Below are 18,268 nucleotides of genomic sequence, written 5' to 3'. Positions count from 1 at the left end.
GTTTTTATTTAAAACAATTGAGCTGGAGTGAGAGCAAGGTAAGGCCTTACATGTGGCCGATCAGGTTTGATCCCTAGCATCATTGGGTATGGCCTAATAAATATATAAAATTAAGATGAGGGCCCAGAGCAGTAGCACAGCAGATAAAATACCCTGATTCAATCCCTGGCCACCAGGTATAGTCTCCGGCACTGCTAGAGCACTCCTGAACAGAGCCTAAAGTAGCCCCTGAGCATTGCTTGTGTAGCCCAAAACCAAAATGAAATGTTTTAAATACGGAATTTTTCTGGGAGGAAAAGAGTATAGTAGATAATGTGCCTTTGCTTGCATGCAGCCGTCCGAGGTTCAAATTCTGGCCCCATGTGGTCCCCTGAGCACCTCCAGGAACGCAGAACTAAGACTGCACCATCAGTGTGGCCCAAATAAACAAGTTTTTTTTTTCCCCTAAGGAATGAAATGATTATTGCTAATCCCTGTTTTGGGAAAGGGGAGTGGTCATATCTAGCAGAGCTCAGGGCTTACTCTTGTCTCTGTGCTCAGGTTTTACTTCTGGAAGTACCAGAGATAAAACAAAAGCATTTAACCCCTGTACTATCTTTCAAGACCCCAATAACTAGTTTCTTTGAATGTTTATATAGGGGCCAGATAGCACATCAGGTAGAGCTCTTGTCTTATACGTTACTGATCTGACTTTGATCCCTGATGTCCTGTGGGAGTCTCTGAGCACCACCAAGAGTGATTCCTGAGTGCACAGCCAGGACTAACTCCTGAGAACACAAGGTGAGGCCCAAAAACAAATAAACAAAGTTTATACAAGGTGCTGGAGGGGCTGGAGCAATGGCACTGTAGCTAGTGTCATATGTGATCTCTTCCCCCAAGCAGCACATCCCTGAGCACCCATAGGTATGGCACAGAAATTACATGATTTGCAACAAAAAATATGCATAGCAGGGAAGACAAGAAACAATTCTTTTGGGGGAGAAACCACACCCAGTAATGCTCAGGGGTTACTCCTGGCTCTGCATTCAGGAATCACTACTGGTGGTGCTCAGGGAATCAAGTGGGATGTCAAGAATCAAACCAGGGTCAGTTGGGAACATGCAAGGAGAACCATATTTTTTTTCTTCTTTTTGGGTCACATCCGGCAATGCACAGGGGTTCCTCCTGGCTCTGCACTCAGGAATTACTCCTGGCAGTGCTCAGGGGATCATATGGGATGCTGGGAATCGAACCCAGGTCGGCCGTGTGCAAGGCAAACGCCCTACCTGCTGGGCTGGAGCAATAGCACAGTGGGTAGGGTGTTTGCCTTGCACACGGCCGACCTGGGTTCGATTCCCAGCATCCCATATGATCCCCCCAAGCACCGCCAGGAATAATTCCTGAGTGAAGAGCCAAGAGTAACCCCTGTGCATCACTGGGTGTGACCCACCCCCCCCAAAAAAAAAACACCCTACCCACTGTGCTATCACTCCAGTCTTGAGACCCATATTCTTTTTTTTTTTTTAATTTTTATTAGTGAGACATCATGAGGTACAGTTGTAGACTTACAAATTTTTGTGCTTGGGTTTCAATTATACAATGATCAAATACCCATCCCTCCACCAGTGCCCATTTCCCACCACCACGGATCCCAGTATCCCTCCCACACCCCTTCCCCCCCATCTCACCCTGCCTCTGAGGCAGGGCATTCAAGAACCATATTTTTTTTTTCTTTTTGGGTCACACCCGGCAATGCACAGGGATTACTCCTGGCTCTGCGCTCAGGAATTACCCCTGGTGGTGCTCAGGGGACCATATGGGATGCTGGGAATTGAACCCGGGTCGGCCGCGTGCAAGGCAAACACCCTACCTGCTGTGCTATTGCTCCAGCCTCAAGAACCATATTCTTGACTGTAGTGAAACTTCTCTTTCTCTAACTCATGCAGTAGCTGCTGCTTTGATCAAAACGTCTTGTGTAGAATTTTGTGGAACTGGGGATCAAATTCAAGCCCTCACATATGTCAAGGCCTGTGCTCTGCCACATCTCCAGCCTCCTCTCCGCCAATGCTTTTAGAATATATTGAAAAGAATATTCCAACATCTCATAAGTAGGATGTGCACATCTGTGAAAGTGAGTCACATCATATGATGCTGAAGCATATGAGAAGTGACCAACTGCTGACAGTGACCCACAAACAGGCGCCTTGAGCCCTTCCTGAAGAAAGATCCCACTTACTGGCAGCCTAAGGGGAAATTTAGGAGAGCAAGAGGCATCAAAATTTTCTTTTAATTTGGGGCCACATCAGCTGAGTAATTCACATAATGTCTAGGAGACCCGGGTTTAGAATCTACACAGTCAGAAATAATTCCACTGCATGTGTTCTGGTAGACCCTGGTGAAGCCTGAATCTTCATAGAAACTTGGAAAAGGGGTTTTGGATATTCCATTTGGTTTTTTTTTCCCTCTCACCCACCCTCAGCGCCCCCCACTCCAAAGAATGCTGAGGGCTTACTCCTGGCAGTTCTTGAAGACCATAAAGTGGTGCCAAAGATGAAACTAGAGTTGACTGGGTGCAAGACAAGTGAATTAACCCCTTTACTTTCTCTCTGGCCCCAAGTATTCCTGCTTTTATAATGGGAGATGGATTGTTTTGATGCAGTGAGGGGCCTTAAACTGGTAGACTCCAAGATGGACTGAATAATTTTGTGACTCCACAATTCATGCTGGGGAATCAAGGGGAAAATATCTTGCTTTAGAATATTAGATATGAGGCCAAGAGTTCAATGTTAGTGCTGGAGCTACCACACGTGCCTAGCACAATCCTAGAGGTCATGCTGTTTGTAGAATCTCTTCTCTGTGATCCCCAGCGTGGTGATTTCCTGCTGTTTCACAGCCAGGTGTGTGTGAACACGCCAATTAAAGGGCGCAACTCCAGGTGATCACCACTAAAAGATGAGTAAGCAACTCAACTAGGAATTGCAATCACCAGGGAGCACCGATGGGATCACTACAGCACTGCAACCAGTGTGGGGGCTGGTGAGCACATATACAAGCACCACAATTAAAGACGTGCAGCCCCAGATCTGGAGATAGAGTAAAGCCGGTAGGGTGCTTGCCTTGCATGCAACTGACTAGGTTCAATCTCTGGCACCTCATATAATCCCCTGAAAACTGCCAGGAGTGATTCCTGAGTACTTCTGGCTGTGCCCCCCACCAAAAAGGAAAAGAAAAGAAGTGCAACTCTTGGAGGGCATTAAAACAGAGCAAGGCATCTGTTGCTGAGTACCTGCAGCCAGGTGTGAGCCCCTATCATTCAAACAGCAATGAAGGAGAGGGCAGAGAAATAGTACAGGAAGTGGGGCACTTGCCTTGCATGCAGCTGATCTAGATTTGATCCCCAGTACTATATATGACCCTGAAATCCACCAGGAGCACCCCCATGTTCCCTACCAAAGAACAATGATGGGAAGGAGAAAAAAAATATAGGAGTTGAAGAGTAGTACAGTGGGCAGGGCACTTGCCTTGCACAAGGCTGACCCAGGTTTGATTCTTGACACCCAATATGGTCCTCCAAGCGCTGTCAGGCATGATCCTAAGGCCTGAGCCCTACAGGGTGTGACCCAAAAACCAAAACAAAATTTACCAGTTTAAACCCTACTGTGATGGTATTCAGAGGTGGGGTCTTTGGAGATCATTGGGTTAAAGTCATGAATATTCATGACCATTCTGAGCTCAGAGAACGGGTTCTCTGTGACATATGGACACATCCAGAAGATGGTCATCTGTGAGGAATGTCACCATGACAGACATCCTGTACTTACTAGCCCCAGAATTGTGAGGAATGTTTGCTGTTTAAGACACTTAATATGGGCTGGAGTGATAGTACAACGGGTAGGGCATTTGCCTTGCACATGGCCAACCTGGGTTCAAACCCTGGCATTCCATATGGTCTTCGAGCACTGTCAGGAGTAATTCCTGAATACAGAGCCAGGAGTAAACCCCTGAGCATCACCAGGTGTGTGAAAACCCCCACCAACACTCCCCAAAAAAGACACGTTATAGCAGCCCAAACAGACTTCAGGGCAAAATGATAAATGGCATGGCTATGTGCCATCATGAAAACCCCATTTAGATTATAACTATTCCCACAGATTAAAAATAGATTAATATAGCTTTAATATACTGGATCCAGGCTTTCTAAGCTGTCCTATATCTTTTTTGTCTTTCTTTTTGGTCATACCCAGACATGCACAGGGGTTACTCCTGGTTCATGCACTCAGGTATCACTCCTGGTGGTGCTCAGGGGACCATATGGGATGCTGGGAATCAAACCCGGGTTGGCCGCATGCAAGGCAAATGCCCTCCCCACTGTGCTATCACTCCAGCTCCTGCACCATGTCTTGAGACCATAATTCTATGATACAATAAATTCCCTCTGGGTGTTTGTAGGTTCAACTTAATTCTCACTTGCTGAATAAAGAACATCTGTGGAGAAGTAAGAGACAGACAGCAATATGTTAGTCTGAAAGAGGATGGGAGAGAATTAGAGTAGCCCTCTGGTCTCATAATAGATTTGTTAGAAAGCTGTGTAAATGACAAACACATTTCAGTTGTTGAATTATGGTTTTTGGGCCACACTTGGTAGTGTTCAGGGGCTACTTCTGGTCTTCAAAAGTTTCCAGAATCCAACCTGGTCTATATACTTTAGTCCACTGAGCTATCGCCAGCCACCAGAAATACATTTTGAATGCAATCATACCCCAAAATGGAAATTAATGGTTAAGGTTCCTTGCTTAATATTTAAGACAACCTATTATAAGCTAGACACTGAGGACAAAGAACCAAACAAAAAGGCTTACCCTCATGGAACTTTCATAAGCAAGTAATATTTTGTAGGTCAGCTGATGAAGATCCAGTCAGATTAGACTGGGAATTGAGGAATATGGTTGTCATTTAAACAAGTTTAAAATTTAAGGAAAGATCTCACTGAAAAGGCAACATTTGAGTAAGGACTTGGTAGAGAAAAGGGAAGGAGCAATAAATATCTAAGTTGAAAATAATTTGGGGGGCCTGAGAGATAGTACAGCAGATAAGGCACTTGTCTCTCATGCCACCACCTTGGTTAAATCCCCAGTTTCACATATGGTCTCCTGAGCACAGAGCCAGGAGTAACCCCTGAGCACAGTTGGATGTGGTCTAATCTCTTCACACCCAATATAGCCTTAAAAAGAAAACGGTGGGGGGGGGGGGGGCTGGAGCGATAGCACAGTGGGTAGGGCGTTTGCCTTGCACATGGCTGAACCAGGTTCAATTCCCAGCATCCCATATGGTCCCCCGAGCACCGACAGGGGTAACCCCTGTGCATCATCAGGTGTGACCCAAAAATCAAAAAAAAAATGGGGGTCCTGGAGGGATAGTACAATGAATAGGGCACTTGACTTGCACGTGATCAACCAAATTCGAGGCCTGGAATCCCATATGGTCCCCAGAACCCCACCAGAAGTGAAGCCCCAAAGCAGAGTCAGGACTAAGCCCTCAGCATTGCTGGGTGTGGCGCAAACATTATAAAAAAATAAATAAAATTAAAAACAGGTGATAGTATATTGGCTTGCATGCAGCCTACCCAGATTGGATCTCTGGCATCCCATGCTCGAGCTCGAGCGGGCCCAGTAACGTCTCCATTGGAGACTTTGTTGTTACTGTGTCTGGCATATCGAATACTCTCGGTAGCTTGCCGGGCTCTCCGAGAGGGGCGGAGGAGTCGAACTCGGGTCGGCCATGTTGGCCGCTTGTAAGGCGAACGCCCTACCCGCTGTGCTATCGCTCCAGCATATGGCATCCCATATGACCCCCTAAGCTGACAGAGCAAGGAGTACCTCCTGAGCATGGCCGCATCGCCAAATGACAAAATCAAAATTTTATTATTTAAACAAAAAAATTTTTTTGGCTTTTTGGGCCACACCCGGAAATGCTCAGGGATTGCTTCTGGCTCTGCACTCAGAAATTACTCCTGGCGGTGCTGAGGAGATCATATGGGATGCTGGGATAGAAACTGGGCTGGCGGTGTGGAAGGCAAACACCTTACCCACTGTATCATCGTTCCAGCCTCAAATAAAATTTTAAAAAGAGAGAAGAGGAGAAAAGCACGCGGAATCCCTGTAGCAGAAGCATGTCCTCACTCAGGACAGTGTGGCTCCAACAGGTTCAGAGAGTGGAAGAGACCACAGATCAGAAAACTACTGGAAATAAAAAATTTCATGTTTTTCATTATGTTACCTCCATGGCAAAACCCCATGATACAGGAAGAAACGAAAGGGAGCAAACGAGTGGAAACAGTGGAAGCCCCTAAATTAGCTCCACTGTCCACCTTCAGCAGTTCTGGGCATCTCCTACTGGGTGTATTAGCCCCGGATGACGGCAACAGCTGTTCAATCACGGCTGACAGTTTTGGTATCCTCCTTCTTGATCCCAGTCCTGCAAGAAGGACAATTCCAGAAACGTTCTGAGAATCCCATCTGGTGGCAGTGAGTGTGATTACTAAGGAACAATTGTGGGACTGACAGTCCTGTGTGTCGAGTCTGAATTCCACCCCAGGGGTCACCGTGTATTCCATGACCATCGCTTTCAAGATCTGTTTCCTCAATTTTTTTCTTTGTTTTAAAGTGAGTCATCCCCTTTGAAGTCCGGGCAGTGCTCTAAGGCTCTAAGGGGCGGGTGACTCGGGTCCTGTCAGGTCTGCCTCTCGCTGGTCGATGCGGTCTTAAAAAGAAAACGGTGGGTGGTACTCCCGCCAGCGTGCTCTCAGCTTCTCGAAAAGGGAGGGAGGTGCGCAAGTGCTGCCCATGCCCTTGTGTTACTGCCAAACTCAAGTGCTGCTGCCGGGTACGTGGTACCAAAGCACAGGCCAGGGCGCATCTCCCCACTTGAGATGTGCGCTTCCATACTTGCCACCTTTAACGCTGGGATGGGCAGCGGCCCTCTCCACTTTGGAGAAGTCGCGTTCTCTTCGGAGCCCGTACCTCAGCTTACCTCCCTCCGTGCCTTCTTTAATTTCCCAAAAAAAGGAAGGGAGGGAGGGCGGGAAGGAAGCAAGGAGGAAAGGAGGGAGGGAAGAGAAGAAGGGAGGAGGGAGGGCAGGTAGGAGGGAAAGAGGGAAGGAAGGAGGGAAGGAAGAGAAGAAGGGAGGAGGGAGGGCAGGTAGGAGGGAAGGAAGAAAAGGGAGGCGGGAGGGCAGGTAGGAGGGAAAGAGGGAAGGAAGGAGGGAAGGAAGAGAAGAAGGGAGGAGGGAGGGCAGGTAGGAGGGAAGGAAGGAGGGAAGGAAGAAAAGAAGGGAGGCGGGAGGGCAGGTAGGAGGGAACGAGGGAAGGAAGGAGGGAAGGAGGGAGGAAGAGAAGAAGGGAGGAGGGAGGGCAGGTAGGAGGGAACGAGGGAAGGAAGGAGGGAGGAAGAGAAGAAGGGAGGAGGGAGGGCAGGTAGGAGGGAACGAGGGAAGGAAGGAGGGAGGAAGAGAAGAAGGGAGGAGGGAGGGCAGGTAGGAGGGAAAGAGGGAAGGAAGGAGGGAAGGAAGAGAAGAAGGGAGGAGGGAGGGCAGGTAGGAGGGAAGGAAGAAAAGGGAGGCGGGAGGGCAGGTAGGAGGGAAAGAGGGAAGGAAGGAGGGAAGGAAGAGAAGGGAGGAGGGAGGGCAGGTAGGAGGGAAGGAAGGAGGGAAGGAAGAAAAGAAGGGAGGCGGGAGGGCAGGTAGGAGGGAACGAGGGAAGGAAGGAGGGAAGGAGGGAGGAAGAGAAGAAGGGAGGAGGGAGGGCAGGTAGGAGGGAACGAGGGAAGGAAGGAGGGAGGAAGAGAAGAAGGGAGGAGGGAGGGCAGGTAGGAGGGAAGGAAGGAGGGAGGAAGAGAAGAAGGGAGGAGGGAGGGCAGGTAGGAGGGAAGGAAGGAGGGAAGGAGGGAGGAAGAGAAGAAGGGAGGCGGGAGGGCAGGTAGGAGGGAAGGAGGGAAGGAAGGAGGGAAGGAGGGAGGAAGAGAAGAAGGGAGGCGGGAGGGCAGGTAGGAGGGAAGGAGGGAAGGAAGGAGGGAAGGAGGGAGGAAGAGAAGAAGGGAGGCGGGAGGGCAGGTAGGAGGGAAGGAGGGAAGGCAGGCAGGGAAGGGCGGACAGGGAGGCGAGCGCGGCCGTCACGCCTCCTCGCCGCGGCGCTCACGTGGATCCGGCAGCCGGCGGCGGCTCCACTTCCGGAACTCGGCCCCGCGACCAATCAGCGCGCCCTTCCTGTCCGTCCCATTGTCGGCCTCTTCCTAGCCGAGCGCCGCCGCCAACGCCCCTTAAAGGCGCCCGGTCCCGAGCCGGGCGAGCCGACTCCTCGGGTCCGGCCCGGAACTGCGGTATGGAGTCGTCCCGGGGGCGGCCTGAGCCCGAGGCAGAGCTTCAGGGTCCGGGTGCACAGCCAGCCGCGGTGTCCGGCGACGAGCCCGGGCGGTCGCCCTCCGAGCCGCCCCCGGGGCCCCGGGCAGGCCGGGAGGAAGAAGGCGTGGACGCGGGCGGCGCGGGCCGCCACCCCGGCGTGTCCCCGAAGACTTCGAGCGGCGGCGGCGGCCGCCGGGCGCCCCCGGAGGCTCGGCAGGACCAGCCCGACGCCCGGGGAGAGTCGCCCGGGACGGGGAGCCGCCGGGTGGCGCTGGCTCCTGGGCGGGGCCGGGCCGGGTCTCCGCGTCCGGAAGGGACCGAGCCTCCCGCGGACCGGGCTGCGTCCGAGAGGGCCGGCCGTGGCGGGAGCCCGGGGGGCGCGGGGCCGGGCGCCGAGCCGGACGGAGAGGACGAGGCGGCGGCGGCGGCTGGCCGGGCCGGCCGAGCCTTCGCCAGCCGCCTGCAGGACAGCCGCAGCCTGGACGGGCTGAGCGGGGCGTGTGGCGCGGCCGGGCCCGCGGCAGGGGTCGAGTCCGGCCCCGGCGCTGGGCGTCGCGCCACCATCTCTAGCCCCTTGGAGCTCGAGGGGACCGTGAGCCGCCACGGCGACCTCACGCACTTCGTGGCCAACAACCTGCAGCTCAAGATCCGCCTGAGCGGCGCCTCGCAGCCTCCTCTCCCGGTCCCCGCGCGGCCGTGTCCGGCTCCCGGCCTCACCCCGGCCATCCCCCCCATAGACCCGGACGTGCTGCGGGACCTGGAGCGGCTGAGCCGGGAGCTGGGCGGCCGGGTGGACCGTCTGCTCCGCGGGCTGGGTGGCGCGGTGCAGGAGCTGACAGCGCTGAGCGTGGGCTGCATCCAGACCTACCGCGACGCGGTGGACTCCCTAGGCGAAGCCGTGGACATGAGCATCAAGGGCATGTACACGCTGCTGGCGCGGTGCGAGGAACTGGAGAGGGCCCTGCAGCCGGTCCAGGGGCTGGCGCGTCAGATTCGGGACATCAGGCGCACCCTGGAGGTGTTGGAAGCCCTGTGCAAGTGACTCAGAGGGCTGGAGACACCCCCTACACACACACGCGCACACACGCACACGCAGAATCCTAAAGACTCTTGAAGGAACTCTGCCAGGAGCTGCCTGTTGAGAAAAGACCTATACGACTCTTGCAAATGCGTTAAATAGGCTCGTGCCCCTTCCTGGGGCTTGTGCAAGTTTTTATGAAGATATCCTAAGGACTCTCCTAATGAGGGGGATGACGCCCTGCTTCTGTTCAGTTGACCCTCTGTAGCTACCTTATGCTCCCCAGCTCATTCCTAGCCAAAGCACCATCCTGGGAACCCAGGGTTTTAGGTCTTGGCCTGGGATACTATTTCCGTAAAGTGGATGAGAGAACAGAAGAGGTCCCAACCCTCAAAGTGACACCCGATTGCTGTGGCCATATCTCAGGTGCCAAGGGCTGTGGGAACTTAAGAGGTCCCTGGCCATACACCATGCAGATAATGTTGCACACTGCATATGGATAACTTCCTGCTTCTCACCCTCTGGTCCCTTGCCATGCTAGTTTCTCCATCCCAACAGGAGTGAATAGGAGAAATGCGTTCCCTGGTGAAGGGATCTCACTGTTCTCAGGGTTCAGGTAGAATTTTTGCTGCTTTTGAAGCCCACCTACTGTGGAGTGTTCTAATCAGTTTTGGCTTTCTAAGTTTTTGTGGAATTAAAGTGCTGCTACTCCGAAGGCTGTGTCTCTGTGGGGTGTGATGAATCAACGGAATTGGCATGAGGATCTCCCTTGGGACTGGTGCTGGATTGTGGTGGGAGTCCCAGGCTATATGGGGACGGACATGACTTTAGTTCTTAGCACATCTGAGTGGACATCCGAGACATACATATGGGTCCAGAGATCTAATAAAAGCAAATATGAAAACAAGATACTTCAGAAGAGGGGAAGGGATCCTCTTCTCAGTTCTGAAGTTACGAGGCAGGGGTTTGGCGGAATTGGACATTTTGGCTCTGACTGGAAAAAAAGATGTTCCATTCCTGACTCCTCGTGCTACTCTCCACTGATCAGTGTCATAGAATGGTTGAAGCACTCATTATTGTCCTTGTAATAGCCGCCTACCATTCTACAGGTCACATAGTTCTAGTAGTCCCATGTTTCAGTAAGGATACTTAAAAACAGGTTAAAACAAAAGGAAAAAGAAGGAAGGGAAGAACAAGAGGATAAAGGCAGAAATCAGAGTTCTGACTAAGGAAAACTTTCCTCCTTCCCACAAAAAAAAACCCACTTTAGAATGAATTTTTTTTTTTCCTTCAAGTGCAGAAAGTTCTGTGCCCCCTTCTCATTTTGCCAATTGGACTATGTCTTAATTGGTCATGTAGGTGGAACAAAGGAAGTGTCCTTTTAAAACTCAAGCAAACTGGATGATTGTCTTGTATCCAGTCTGAGGAAACTATGTTTTAAAAAAAATAATGCAGAAAGCTCTGGGATTGGAAATGTTTCTGTGTAAGCCGTCCTCAGTAACAGGTACTCACATAGTGTAAAATCAAATTATCAGTACAAAACAGCAAGAAGCCCCTACAGGAATCAGACCTGCAACCATAGTGTTATCGATGCCACACTTAAAATAACTGAACCAACCAACCTCCTCTAGATAAATGAAACAAAGTAAAACTCATATTTTGTCAAGTCCTACCAAGAATTTAAAAAAATGGGCAGCATTTTTTTATAGAACAAATTGATGGTATTTTTATTTTATTGACTCACCATGAGCTACAGTTACAAAACTTCCATGTTTGAGTTTCAGTCATACAATGATCAAACACCCATCCCTCCACCAGTGTACATTCTCCATCACTAATGTCCCCAGTATCCCAATCCCTCATCCTCATCCCACCCCTCTCCCTGCCTCTGGCAGACAGTTTCCCTCTTTCTCTCTCTCTACTTATGGGTGTTATGGTTTGCAATTACAGATAATGAGAGGCTGTCATATCTGATCCTTTATCTACTTTCAGCACAAATCTCCCATCCTGAGCGATCCCTCCAACCATCATTGACTTAGTGATCCCTTCTCTATCCCAGCTGCCTTCTCCCCCAGTTCATGAGGTAGGCTTCCAACCGTGGAGCAATCTTCCTGGCCCTTGTTTCTACTGTCCTTGGGTGTTAGTCTCATATTCTGTTATTTTATATTCCACAAATGAGTGCAGTCATTCTGTCTGTCCCTCTTTTTTCTGACTCATTTCACTTAGCATGATATTCTCCATGACCATCCACTTATTGGCAAATTTCATGACTTCATCTTTCCTAACAGCTACATAGTATTCCATTGTGTAGATGTACCAAAGTTTCTTTAACAGTAGTTTGTTCTTGGGCACTCTGGTTGTTTCCAGATTCTGGCTATTATAAACATTTGGGCAGCATTGATTGAGAAAGCATTTAAACAAAAAATGAAAACAATTTCTGAGTACTTGTGAAAGTAAAACTCAAGTCCCAATACTGAAAAGAGATGATGTGACTCTGGGACTTGCTGGCAGATGGAGCACCAATGAAGCGGTACATGCATGCAGTGTCTATATACACCACCAATATGAAAATGTCAGTACCCTGCTAGTTCGGGAAGTGAGGCTACAGACTCATGGGTATCCTTGGGCTGGATGCCAAGATACATATGCAAAAAAAGCCAGTAGAAAAGGGACAGCTGGGATTTGAACCCAGTACTACTGTTTACTAAACACGTGGTTTCACAAAATAACTTCAGGGTAATAGGCACATATGAAGCTTGGCTCCTACAACATAACAGCAAATGACACAGTACATTTTACAGATATGCCAGAAAATTGAATAAGTATCTGAGCGATGTTTGATTACAAAACCAGCATAACACAGAGTGGCTAGAAACCGACGAGGATGGGATTCGAACCCACGCGTGCATAGCACAATGGATTAGCAGTCCATCGCCTTAACCACTCGGCCACCTCGTCTATGTGACACTTGCTGCTCAAGATGAACTGTCCTCAGACAAAGTGTGGCCCTATTTACGTTCCGCAGTGTTTTTTAAAGTTTCTGTCCAGCACCATGAAGACGGGGTTTTGCCCGAGTGAGCATCCTGCCTTCTACCCTCTGAGTGATTCGGAGTGCGCACTCAGGGGTCCTTTTCTTGGCCCGACTCGGTAGTACACCCAGATCTTCGGGATCTTAAAGGCTACCCAGACGGGGCGGCTCGAGATTTCACACCAGACCTGTTTTTCCCACCTGAACTCAAGATTTAGAATATAGCTGAAAATTAGGGGAATGGATTTAAAAACAAAACAAAACTTCAACCCTGACCCCGACGTGATTTGAACACGCAACCTTCTGATCTGGAGTCAGACGCGCTACCGTTGCGCCACGAGGTCGGCCGGGCACCACCCTGAGCAGATCTCTTTATGACCAATTGGCAACCTGCCGGCTAGGTAAAGGAGGTCTAAACATGATGATTAAATGATCTTCCAGAAATTCGAAAATCCTATAGACGTGGTGTTTGCGCCTCGCTAGCTCCAGGGTTAAAACCAGGGCTGGCTTCACCGGGGGCGGCAGCGGTTTTGGCGGGTTTCTGGCTCAGTTGTCTCTCTGACCACCCGGCAGAGGGCCCGGGTGACCTGAGTGAACCGGGGCTCAGAGTCCAGGAGGCCAAATTTGCAAGGAACGGTTGGAAGGACTGATAGCTGGCCAACCTGTTGGAGACCTTCCTAAGGACCCCTGATGGCTGAGATATTAGCCTCCCCGAACGTGCTCTTCCTGGAAAAACGTGATCCGTTTGCTGCGGAGCTTTCCAAAGGGCCCTCCACAAAACCCGATTTTGGGCATTCCGACCTAAGAGGTCCAGGGGAGAGCCAATATTGTTGTCAGAATTAAGGTTTTTGAAGAGTAATTTACATACAATGAAATGCATGCATCTTAAGTGTTTGTTTTATGACAACCCTTTCAAAACATAGGATCTCTGCTGGCTGTTCAAGCCCGTGTTCTCCCCTGAGTATCTTGCTTGTTTCTTGCTTATTTCCACTCTGGAGAACCCTCTTTGCTCTCTCGAACTCATACTTCTCTCCTTCTCTCCCCTCACATCCAAATAAATTTCAATATTGCTTCACAAAAAATTATATGTATAAAATCTATTTTATACACTACATAATACATAAATCTATAATAACATATACTATTCACATACCAGAAAGTTCTTTTGTGTCTCTTCCCAATCCTCCTTGAGAGGCAACCGTGTTCCTACCCACAACACCATAAATCTCAGCATTTAAAAAAATCTGTCTTCTCCAGTCGTCGTCATTCTCAATCCCCTTCCCAGTTTTTCCCTGGCTGGTTGTAAAGAGTAAAATCCTTCTCGTTTTTCCTTTTAACTTGAATCACCCTGAGATATCTAGTTACAAAGCTGTTTATGATCATCTTTCAGTTATACTATGTTCCAAATACCCGTGGCTTCACCAGTGCACATTTCCCACCTCCAATGTCCCGGTTCCCTCCCGCCAGGACCCTCACCCCTCGCCCCTCCCCGCCTCCCCCCAGCCGCCAGGCCCACCAGGCAGGCTACCTCTAAGGCAACAGAGCCCTTTCTGTTGAATCACTCTCCTTAGAGTAGTAGAGAATTTTTGTTGTTGTAGTTGTAGTTGAGGAATAGAGGTGGGGAGGGGCGGGGGCGGGGCCACAATACTCAGAGGCTCTTCCTGGCACTATGCTCAACTGTGAACCCTGGTCCCGGAGGCATCTTATCTAGTTCTTACTCTGGAGAACCTGGCAGGCTACCAGAAGTATCCTGCCCACATGGCAGAGTCTGGCAAACTCACCGTGGTGTATTCAATATACCAAAAATCAGTAACAATGATGGGTCTCATTCTCCTGACCCTGAAAGAGCCTCAAATGTGGCTTTTTAGAAGGAGACGTTACTGGGGCCTGCTTGAGGCTATCAATGAACAACAGGATGACAGTGATACAGTGACAGTGATGCTCAACCGTAATCTCTGTAGTAAGGGGACGGAACAGGAGTTGGCTACATGCTAGGCAAATGCCTAATCCTGTTTTTTTTTTTAATCCCTTTTTGGCATTTATTTGTTTGGAGGCACCCTGGGGAAGTGCTCAGGGGCTGTGCATTCAGGTATCACTTCTGGATGTGTTTGAACTCGGGAGAATCTTTTTTGGGGGGGGGGGAGGGGCACATCCAGGAGTGCTCAGGGATCACTCCTGGAAGGCTCAGGGACAGTATGAGGTGCCAGGGATCAAACTCTGGTTGTCCTTGTGCAAGGCAAGCATCCTACTGCACCCTACCCTCTGTACTATCACTTGGTCCCATTTTTTCAGAAGGCACACATGATCCCACCATACTGTGGCTTAAAATCAGCGCCCAATGACCTTCAGAATTAAGTTCTAACATTAACAGGTACCCAAGAACAAGCATTTCTTAAACATGTGGACTCTGGGTCAGGCAAATTCACATACAGGATTTGCTACCTACTATTGTGTAACTTAGGTTAGCTATTGAATCTCCAAGTCTCAATGTCTCTAGCTATAAAATTGTAATAATTGTATCATCACAATTAAACTACTGAGGGGCTGGAGCGATAGTACAGCAGGTAGGGTGTTTGCCTTGCACATGGTCAACCCAGGTTCAATTCCCAGCATCTCATATGGTCCCCTGAGCACTGCCAGGAGTAATTCCTTAGTGCATGAGCCAGGAGTGACCCCTGTGCATCGCTGGGTGTGACCCAAAAAGCAAAATAATAAATAAAATAAGTAAACTACTGGTTTACTACAAAGCACTGGCAATAAGTGTCCTTGGTAATAAATTATTATGGTTACTATTAACACCTGGGCTGGAGCGATAGCACAGTGGGCAGGGCATTTGCCTTGCACATGGACAACCGGGTTCGATTTCTACGCCCCTCTCGGAGAGACTGACAAGCTACTGAGTATCCCGCCCGCATGGCAGAGCCTGGCAAGCTTCCCGTGGCATATTTGATATGCCAAAAACGTAACAAGTCTCACAATGGAGACATTACTGGTGCCCGCTCAAGCAAATCGATGAACAATGGGGAGGACAGTGCTACTATTAATACCTAGCTTTGCCTGATTCTTCTGCCACTAGCCCCTTATCTCCCACGGGACAACCAAACTAACTCATTTACAATTCCCTAAACTCTCCACGAAGTTCCCAACTTTTTCTCTGTTTGATGATCTTTCCATTTAACCTTTATCTGACTCTTGTTTGTTTACGTTTTTTGGGCCATACCCGGTGGTACTCAGGAATTACTCCTGGCAGGCTTGGGAGATCATACGGGATGCTCAGGATTGAATTCAGGTTGTCTCCATGCAAGGCAAATGTCCTTCCTGCTTTACTATCACTCTGGCCCCAGACTGGCTGATTCTTGCATCTCTCCAGAGTTAGTTCAGAAACTCCTTCCCCATTTCCTCCTTCTAAAAATGGGGGCACTTTCTATGCATCTTCCAACAAAACACGTAAAAAACTAACTTTTAGGACTGGGAGATGGCTCAAAGGGCACAAAGAGCTATGTTGCATTGTATGTAGGAGCCCTGGGTTTGATTCCCAGCAGGCATTTATGCTAGGTGTTGTCCTCACATCTCTGGATGTAACCTCCCCATTTAAAAAAAAAAATCCTCACCTTTTCTCATTAAACTTCAGGGTTTTTTGTTTTTGTTTTTTGGCCTTTTGGGTCACACCCAGCAATGCTCAGGGGTTACTCCTGGTGTTGCACTCAGGAATTTCTCCTGGCGGTGCTTGGGATACCAGGGATCGAACCTGGGTTGGCTGCGTGCAAGGCAAACACCCTACCCCTGTGCTATCGCTCTGGCCCCTAAACTCCAGTTGGTTTTTTTTTTTTTTTTCCTTTTTGGGTCACTCCTGGCATTACTCCTGGCGGTGCACAGGGGACCATATGGGATGCTGGGAATTGAACCCAGGTCAGTTGCGTGCAAGGCAAACACCCTACCCACTGTTCCATCACTCCAGCCCCTAAACTCCAGTTTTTTAAGAGTAGAAAATATGTGTCTCTGGTACCCAAAACAATGCTGGAAAGTAGTATATATTCAATAAGGATTTGTAAAATTAAACTTTTTTTAGCATAAAGCTGGACAGGAAAAGGACTAAAGGAATTTATTTGACCTGTCTGAGTAGTTGAAGAGCATGTAGTGAGTTGGAAGTTTTGCTAGAAAGGGAAGTTGGGTCAGTGACCACTGTACCAGGGAACATGGTTTTGATCTCTAGATTGAGAGATTTTCTTTAGCAGGCTTAAAGCATGAATAGTCCTGTGTCATCATTCTCAGTATTTAAATCTCCATTACTTCTACCACATTTTCAATTTTAGAAACCAGTACTGCACTCTGTCCAGAGTTGCACTGATCAATACGGTAGCCACTAGCAAGCCCAGAATTTTATTTCCCACTCCCAGATTCCCCATACCCAGCTCTGTGCCACAGACTTTCCAAGCCCATTGCTGGAACCATCTGGCTAAGTTGGAGATATATAGCTGGGAGGGGGGGTCCCTGAGCACTACTTGGGGTTCAGTAGCTGTATGGAACTACTGACTACCAGGGCTAATGTGGAATATTTCCATCACGGAGACCAGTATTGAATCAAGGCTTGAAAGTATGTAAGTCTATGCCTGTTACTATCATGATCTTTTAAAAAATGTTTTGGTTTTTGGACCATATCTGGCAGTGCTGAGGGGTTACTCCAGGTCTGCAATCAGTGCTAAGGGGAACCATATGAGATGCTGGGAATCAAATTCCTTCTTTTTGTAATTTAATGTCTCAATGATAAAACTGTAAAAGATTCAAAAGGAAAACTTTAAAAGGGCTTATTGTTTAATATTTTTGACCGAAATGCTTTTTAGGTCATGCCCAGCAGTTTTCAGCATTTATTATCAGCTCAGTATTTGGGGGACCATATGAGGTGCTGGGGTTTAACTCTAGTGCTCAGTCTTTGAATTATCTCTCCAGCCCTATTTAAAGCATTTTATTTATGTACATATGTTCCCCGAGAACCATCAAGGGATTCCTGAGCGCAGAGCCATGAGTAACCCCTGAGCACTACAGGGTGTGACCCCCCCAAACAAAAATAAAACAAAAAAGTAATTTGGTGGGACAGAAAGATAATACAGGGACAAAGTACTTGCCTGTATGCAGCTGTGTGGTTCCCAGCACCAGGAGTGATCCCTGAGCACAGAGCCAGGAGTAAACCCTAAGCACTTGCCAATGAAACCCAAAAACAGAAAATAATTGGACTGACTTACAGAAAAGTGAGAGAAATAAAAGAATTTCCATGTGTCTCCAATGAAGCTTTTTCATTGTGTCTACAGACATGCGTATATACATTTTTGTTTTGTTTTTGGGGTGCCATCATGTTTCTTCCACTCCTCCCTTCTCTGCCTCCTTCCTGAATTCCTTCCAGGAACAATCTCATCCATATCCTGGTTCAAGGATGCTGGTCATTGCCTACACTCTGCAAACCCCTCAATCAAGCTGAACAATACTCCGGAGGTTGGGGGGGTCTGGAAATCAGTACTGAGGTCGGTTCGCGTCTGAGGTCCCCCCAGGTGCTCCTGGGGACAGTACCACCCACCCCTCCACTTTCGCTTCCCACGTTCTCCTTAAAGCAAAGCTGAGCGCAGAAGCCGAGGGCACAGTCAACGTAGGTGGCAGCCTGTTTCCTGTGAGCAACTCTTACTCCACGGGTGACCGTGTGCCACGCGGGCCCGCGGCGAGCCTGGAGACTCGCTGCTTGGCGCACCCGGGGAGCACGGGGTGCCCGGGGCACGGCGCGGCGGGCTTGACGAGGCGCGGGGCCACGCCGCGCTTCCCTGGCTGTGGTGCCAAAGAGCTCCGACGGTCACCAGAGACC

General features: G+C 49.2%; 1 protein-coding gene and 3 non-coding genes across 4 annotated transcripts; 2 read left to right on the top strand and 2 right to left on the bottom strand.

Annotated features, from left to right (window-relative positions):
• The first annotated feature begins 8,258 nt into the window (after positions 1 to 8,258).
• BORCS6 (BLOC-1 related complex subunit 6) lies at positions 8,259 to 10,108 on the top strand. The gene has a single exon (XM_056115016.1). The coding sequence runs from the start codon at positions 8,355 to 8,357 to the stop codon at positions 9,414 to 9,416; it is 1,062 nt and encodes a 353-aa protein (XP_055970991.1). The 5' UTR covers positions 8,259 to 8,354; the 3' UTR covers positions 9,417 to 10,108.
• Positions 10,109 to 10,701: 593 nt separating this feature from the next.
• On the top strand, positions 10,702 to 10,827 carry LOC130024516 (small nucleolar RNA SNORA27). Its single transcript, XR_008792595.1, has one exon. It is a non-coding gene; the product is annotated as a small nucleolar RNA SNORA27 (small nucleolar RNA).
• Positions 10,828 to 12,268: 1,441 nt separating this feature from the next.
• Positions 12,269 to 12,350, bottom strand: TRNAS-GCU (transfer RNA serine (anticodon GCU)). Its single transcript has one exon. It is a non-coding gene; the product is annotated as a tRNA-Ser (tRNA).
• Positions 12,351 to 12,692: 342 nt separating this feature from the next.
• Positions 12,693 to 12,764, bottom strand: TRNAW-CCA (transfer RNA tryptophan (anticodon CCA)). Its single transcript has one exon. It is a non-coding gene; the product is annotated as a tRNA-Trp (tRNA).
• Positions 12,765 to 18,268: the final 5,504 nt, after the last annotated feature.

This window comes from Sorex fumeus, unplaced genomic scaffold, assembly GCF_029834395.1.
Source record: "Sorex fumeus unplaced genomic scaffold, SorFum_2.1 ptg000028l, whole genome shotgun sequence".
NCBI classification, from domain to species: domain Eukaryota; kingdom Metazoa; phylum Chordata; class Mammalia; order Eulipotyphla; family Soricidae; genus Sorex; species Sorex fumeus.
This window is presented reverse-complemented; position numbering and strand designations above follow the sequence as displayed.